We start from the raw sequence: 7,196 nt of genomic DNA, 5'->3' as shown, positions 1-7,196 counted from the left end.
GGAGCGCCCATCTCCCCTATGCTGCGATTTTGATGGCCGGGTACACTGACCTCACAGTAATAAGACATTGACTAGTCCGTCTTACCACCCGTCCCCGGCGACAGACGATATGGTCCAGGCCGCCTCAGTGAGGGCACGTTACACGAGGCCTTCACCCGCAGCCACCTCAGATGCGTCTCTACACCGGAGGCCAGGACTGCCGCGCACGATTCCTCGTGAGGAATCGCTTACCTTACATCTCAGTGATCCGACTGCAGTCTGGACCTCAGCAAAAACTGAGTCCTGCCGAAAAGCTCAGGGCATATAGTGGTACTGGTGTTTCGCATCGGCGGAGGTAGGGGGGAGTCATAGTACATGCACCATTATCCGCGCCTGGTACCACTAGACTCTGAAGTTCAAAACTAAGGTAAATAATAAAGTAAAAAAGAGTGGGCGCTGTATAACAGGTGTGACTGGTCTTGCCGCGCACCAAACAAAAAAAAACTGAATGCCTTTGGCCTGAGGGCGGGGTATATAGGGAGGAGGACCAGTGCATGCTGGGAGCTCCAAAGCTGTAGCCGTTTGGTGCATTGGATCGCTCCAACTACATACCCCAAGGTAGCTCCTGTGGACCCTATGGATCCTGAAGAAGAAATATGGATTTTCCTTCATCTTTCTATGCGCACCAAAAGAGTCCATATACATTTGTGACATTTTGGAAGAAACACAGTTCATAACATATAAGCATTAATTATTGTAAGTTACGCAGGATTAACACTCACAGCAGCCCCTGTTCCCTGCGTTTTGTCCCGCGTAGAGTTACACTATTGTTTGCCCCTTTTATTTATTCTCTGGTTACAATCTTCACGCCATGAGATAATACCTACAAGCTCTATATATACCCTCCATAGTCCGATTCGGGAGGTAACTGTAGGATCACATATTATATACCCAGGACTGGGTATAGCAGCTGGAGAAGCGCATGTAATGCACCTATTTGATACACCTGCACTTGTATTACATATTCTGAAAGTCACTACTAATTATACTACTCTAGCAGGCTCCTGACTCGACTGTCCGAGCATCTCCAAACAGGCAGGACATGTGGGTTGTTCCCGGTATGCAGCGGTTAGTGCCTACCAAAAGTGCTCCAAGGAAGGACAACTGGTGACAAGTTCAGGGGTGCCCAAGGCGCATTAATGTGCATGGAAGCGCAGGCTAGCCCGTGGAGGCCTATCCTACAGGAGCTACTGTAGCACAGATGGCTGAGAACATTAGTGCTGGCTAGAACAGAAAGGTGCTAGAACACACACTGCATCGCCGCTTACAGAACTTAAAGGCTCTGCTGCGAACGTCTTGTTGCCAGAAACCACAGGACACCTTCAGGGGTCTTGTGGAGTCCATGTCTCGGCAGGGCAAAGCGCTTTTGGCGGCACGAGGATGACATACACAATATTAGGCAGGTAGTTTTCATGTTGCGGCAGAGGGGTGTAAATTCCCCTACTCTCCACTGATCTCCGAGTACACAAAGTGCATAAACTCTCCTGCCTGCGCCGAGCTCCAGGTAAGGACACCGGTGGGGAAAGCCATTATAAACCGTGCACACAAGAGTAGGTTTTCAATTCTTTATTATTTTCCATATTACAGAGTTATGTGTGTTCTGGTTTTTACTACCAGATGTTAAAAATAATTATTTATCCTATGTAAACCAGTGGTGTATTATATTATTAAGCTAGCTGGGCGTGGAAAAGCAATGAGAATAATGATATTCTTATAAAATGTATTTCCACAGGAAATGTTTTCACAGATTTTCGACATTCATTCCCCTCCCCCCCTCCACAAATAACGGGTCCATACGGTACATTAAATAAAAAAAAAAAAAAAAAACAACACATGGCCTTTTGTATTGCACATTTTGAAAAAGCAAACAAAAAATTATCTTGCTTCCGAATCTGAAAAAAAAACAAAAACAAAAACTAAACTTCAGGTTTATTATGAATAATTATTAATCCATTAAAAATTCTAAGTAGATTTAAGGTAATAAAATATTTATTGCTAATATAAGACACGTGAAATAAATCAATCAAAAGTTTGTGTAAACCGGTAACTTTTAATCCATTTTGAGACCACTGAGCTGCGTTAGATCGTGTCCGTTTGTCTAGTCTTGTTAAGATTTTTGACCTTGAGAATGTTCGTGGTCTGTCTGCATTGTTTGATTGTGTGGTGGAGGAAAAGCTTGGTGCTTAGGTAATGAAGGCCCAGCCGGAACTCCAGGGTGAGGTCCTTGGGGAAAGTCTCTGGATCCGACAAGTGGAGGACCTGGTGGAAAGTCTCTTCCGCCAGGTGGTAGGGGCCTTGGCATAAACTCTCTTGAACCAGGTGGTAGCCCTGGTGGAAAATCCCTGGCTCCAGGAGGTGGCAGTCCTGGGAGATACTCTCTTGGAGGTGGGAGACCTGGTGGTATATCTCTAGCTCCTGGAGGTAAAAGTCCTGGCGGAAAGTCTCTCATCCCAGGAGGAATAGGACCTGGTGGAAAGTCCCTAAGTGGAAGACCAGGTGGGAAATCCCGAGCTCCTGGATGTGGAGGACCTGGCAGGAAATCCCGAGCTCCTAGCGGTGGTGGACCTGGTGGAAAGTCCCTTGTTCCGGGAGGTGGCAGGCCTGGTGGGAAGTCTCTGGCTCCGGGAGGAGGCAGTAGTGGGTAATCCCTAGGCCCATGCAATGGAGCAGGGCCCGGAAGAAAGTCCCTAGGTGGCAACGGCCCTCGGATGTGACTCCTTGGATCTGAAGCAACCATTGCACCTGGTGGTATCAATGGCCTTGGTGGAAAGTCTCTCATGCCTGGTGCGGGGCCATGCACTGAAAAAAAAAAAAATATATATATATTTTACCATGGGATTTTACTATACCCAAAGATTAGACTAACACGATTGGTGCTGTATAAAGTACGCTGGTTAAAAACCACATGACCTTTTGTATTGCACATTTCTAAAAAGCAACCAACAAAAAATGATCTTACTTCCAAATCTGAAAAAAAAACGAAACAAATTTTTTATTTGGTAAATGTTGCGTGGAAAAGAAAAGAGGATGTATGCATTAGATAGGGAGTAACTTAGCAATGTTATAACTTTCCAACCAAGGAGAAAAAGTTCATGACAAATTGTGGAAGAGGTCTCAAATGTATAGGGGAACTGTGTCTAAGTAATACTATTGCCTAGCCCAGGGGGAATATTATACAAGTGCTGTGTCACTAGTCTATCTTTTTGTTTCCTCCCAGTGCTTATCAAGTGGAAGAGAAGTCAAACAATGGTAACTGTACTGAATGAAACTCTGCAAGAAGACTTACTAGAGCCATCATAGAAACTAGGTAAAGTCCAATTATGGAACACAAGAAGTGTGCTTAGTTAGAGGTAGAAATAACTATTCCTGCAGATACCAACATAGCACAGACAATAGGGTGCGATCTGCCTCGGCCATGAAGGGGTTATTACATTAGACACGTACGAGCCCCTGCCGGCTGCACATGGGATTTGCATTGCTCCATCCTGCAGTGGCTGGGATTAGCGGTGACCATTTCCTGCAGTCTGTCTACACTTCCCAGGAGCTGACACTCTGCCTCCCAAAGCCAATGACATGGGCTGAAGAGAGTTTCTCTAGTCCGACAGAGACGTTTTTCTCCTCCCAGAAATTCCATCCTGCACATTGTTACAATGCTGGTTGCTCCAATGCCGACACCCTGCCAAGGAATTCATAACATATGTCCCTGTGACAGGTCAGCCCTCCAGAAAACCTTAAAACATTGGTTTCTACAGAGACGCACGCTCTGCAAAACTAAAGGGGCCTATCCTAGCACTGGTGGGGATCGGTGGAGGGGGTTTGAGAATCGGTGGCGGTGGTCAGCGGCCATGCTTACCACCAAAGTAAATGCACTGGTGTGGATTGGCGGAGGGGGTTTGAGAATCGGCGGCGGTGGTCAGCGGCCATGCTTACCACTGACCACCAATGTATATTGCAATTTGGGGGAAGAATCGATGGTGGTGGTCTGCGGTCATGCGTGGGGGAACCACTGATGACCAATGAATATGCTACTACTGGGAGCACTGTATAGAGGGGCACTACTGGGAGCACTGCATACAGGGGGGGCACTACTGGGAGCCCTGCATATAAGGGGGCACTACTGGGAGCCCTGCATACAGGGGGGGCACTGCATACAGGGGGGGGCACTACTGGGAGCACTGCACACAGGGGGGGGGGCACTACTGGGAGCACTGCACACAGGGGGGGGCACTACTGGGAGCACTGCACACAGGGGGGGCACTACTGGGAGCACTGCACACAGGGGGGGGCACTACTGGGAGCACTGCACACAGGGGGGGGCACTACTGGGAGCACTGCACACAGGGGGGGCACTACTGGGAGCACTGCACACAAGGGGGGCACTACTGGGAGCACTGCACACAAGGGGGGCACTACTGGGAGCACTGCACACAAGGGGGGCACTGCTGGGAGCACTGCATACAGGGGGGCACTACTGGGAGCACTGCATACAGGGGGGCACTACTGGGAGCACTGCATACAGGGGGGCACTACTGGGAGCACTGCATACAGCAGGGGGGCACTACTGGGAGCACTGCATACAGCAGGGGGGCACTACTGGGAGCACTGCATACAGCAGGGGGGCACTACTGGGAGCACTGCATACAGCAGGGGGGCACTACTGGGAGCACTGCATACAGCAGGGGGGCACTACTGGGAGCACTGCATACAGCAGGGGGGCACTACTGGGAGCACTGCATACAGCAGGGGGGCACTACTGGGAGCACTGCATACAGCAGGGGGGCACTACTGGGAGCACTGCATACAGCAGGGGGGCACTACTGGGAGCACTGCATACAGCAGGGGGGCACTACTGGGAGCACTGCATACAGCAGGGGGGCACTACTGGGAGCACTGCATACAGCAGGGGGGGCACTACTGGGAGCACTGCATACAGCGGGGGGGCACTACTGGGAGCACTGCACAGGGACAGTACTTGGGGGTGTCAGCAATGATGGGGGGGGGGGGAGGAGAGTGTATAAGAGGCAATCCTGTGGGCACTGTTAGTTGATATCGTTTACAATTTATTTTTATTTTTTTTAATTTCCAGACGTCCAGTCTAAAAAAAAACAAAAAAAACTAATCAATCATTTTGGATGGGATACACTGAGATGTAGCGGGCCAATGAGTGTCTGTGGAAGGTTGCCAGTAAGGACTGCGCAGAGATGTAAAGAATCAGGCACTGAATAAGCTGGTGATCTACAGGCGACACCTTGAACGTGATGCTGACATTGATTGGGTAAAGGGGAAGATTCAGAGCTTGTGAATAGTGTCCTTAAAGCAGCACAAGGAAGCGCAATGTTCGGGCGCAGGTGCTGATGAGGTCCAGAAGCCCAGGCTGTGGTACTATGACCTGCTCACATTTGTTCTTGAACAAGAGCCAAAGACACGGTCGCGGTGCTCGCTGGAGCCAAGGGTCGAGGAGGAGGAGGGTGTCCTAGCGAGGAGGAGGTCGTAGAAGAGGAGGTGTAGGCTCAGGTAAGCTATTAAAAATGTCATTAATTTACTTTGGAGTAGTTGAAGTCAATTGTTTTAAATTAACAAAAATGCCAACTGACTGAGCGTCTGACTTTTTACCTCTCCCAGGGGTTTCTGATTTTCCACATCAATTTATGGTAAGTATAAATGTTTTATTAAAAATGTATTCATTTTTTTTTTTTTTTCCTTTTAATTCCAAGGTCAACGTTCTCGACGTGGATCCCGAACCACCATCCAGCGAGCCCACAGAGGTCGTGGGGTTAGAAAACGGAGAGGCCGACAGTGTCAACATCAGATGCTGATCCTCCAGCAAGGGAAGCGGAGTGGCTTTTAGGACTCCCCGCCTCTGGACTGACCAATTTATAAGACAGGCAGCGGAGGTTTTAAAGGTTCCCCTGGGTGCAAATCAGGCTTTTGGAATCAATGTCGGTCACGCAATGGATAAGATGACTCCAACTCAGCTTATCCATTGTAAGAGAGTAATATATCACTCTATTATCCTTGCTCATCAAGAGAAATTGAATGAGCATACAGATGTAGGGTCATATATTAGGTCTAACCCTGCGGCCTAACACTCTCTTCCCCCCGCGCGCAGCCTAACCCTATCCCCCCCTCCCCCTCAGCTGGGGGAAGGGCCGCAGGGAGAGCGCCTTCTCCCCTATGCTGACATTAGCCACCGGGTCTCCTGGCTATAATTGTGCCCTGTGCTAGTAATGCCCTGGTGGTCTAGTGACGTTCCAGGCACACCAGTGTCCACATCAGCTTCTCCAGTCTGTCTCCTGAGACCGGAGGCAAGACTGCGCATAGATGCAGGGATCCGCCTTACCTGTCCCCTTGAGTCCCGGCTGCAGTCTGGGAAGCCTTGCTAGCTAGGTCTCCCTTGGAGCCCCGCCGGGAGGACTGGCACAACCCTTAATCACAAAACACACAATACCACTTTACATACTCCCAACAAATACAAGCAGTGTTCTCCCTCCAGCCTGTTTTCTGCGGGCACATTGCCCGGCAGAAACAGCCTACCGCCCGGCACTTCCCCCAGCTGTGGAACGCTGGCCTCTGAAGTGACTGGAGGCTAAAGAAGCCTCCGATCGTTTCAGAGACAAGCGTTGCCAGCGATGCAGTGCGCGGGTAACGTCATCCACGACGTGAGGAGCCTGCTGGATCTAGCTAGATCCAGCCAGAGCGAGGCAGCGGGAGTGGGAGCACGAGCAGCGAGCAAGTTTAAGTAAGTTCTGGGCTGGGACCGGGACCAGTCTGGGGACACCATTTAAGCCTGGGAGCTCTGCATAAGGGACACTATTTAAGCCTGGGGCACTGCATGACGGACACTATTTAAACCTGGGGCACTGCATAAGGGGCCAGTTCGGGGGCACTACATAGGGGCACTACTTCAGCCGGGGGGCACTACATAAGGGCAAAGCAAATCTACAGGGGGCAATGTATAAAGGGAAAAACTACAGGGGGCACTGTATAAAGGGCACAAATACAGGGGGCACTGCATAATGGGCACTTTTGACTGAGAGCCAGTGGGGGAGCAGTCTGAGACCTGTCGGGCTGGATTGGTAAGGGAGATACCCCCTTCGCATAATTGCGAAGGCCCCCATCCGGCTACAAAAAATTTCTGGGGAGAACACTGTACAAGT

General features: G+C 49.9%; 1 protein-coding gene across 1 annotated transcript in view; it reads right to left on the bottom strand.

Annotated features, from left to right (window-relative positions):
* Positions 1 to 1,590: 1,590 nt before the first annotated feature.
* MIA3 (MIA SH3 domain ER export factor 3) overlaps positions 1,591 to 7,196 on the bottom strand; it is a gene marked incomplete at its 5' end in the record, with an annotated part of 29,234 nt that continues 23,628 nt past the window's right edge. The window contains one exon of the mRNA XM_088464269.1: positions 1,591 to 2,838. Coding sequence (XP_088320395.1) covers positions 2,147 to 2,838 — 692 coding nt within the window. The remainder of the gene's footprint in view (positions 2,839 to 7,196) is intronic.

Source organism: Taudactylus pleione, unplaced genomic scaffold (genome assembly GCF_031769625.1).
Source record: "Taudactylus pleione unplaced genomic scaffold, aTauple2 ptg001627l, whole genome shotgun sequence".
Classification (NCBI taxonomy): Eukaryota; Metazoa; Chordata; class Amphibia; order Anura; family Myobatrachidae; genus Taudactylus; species Taudactylus pleione.
The sequence above is the reverse complement of the archived record's forward strand: the minus strand, read 5'-3'. Positions and strand labels throughout refer to the sequence as shown.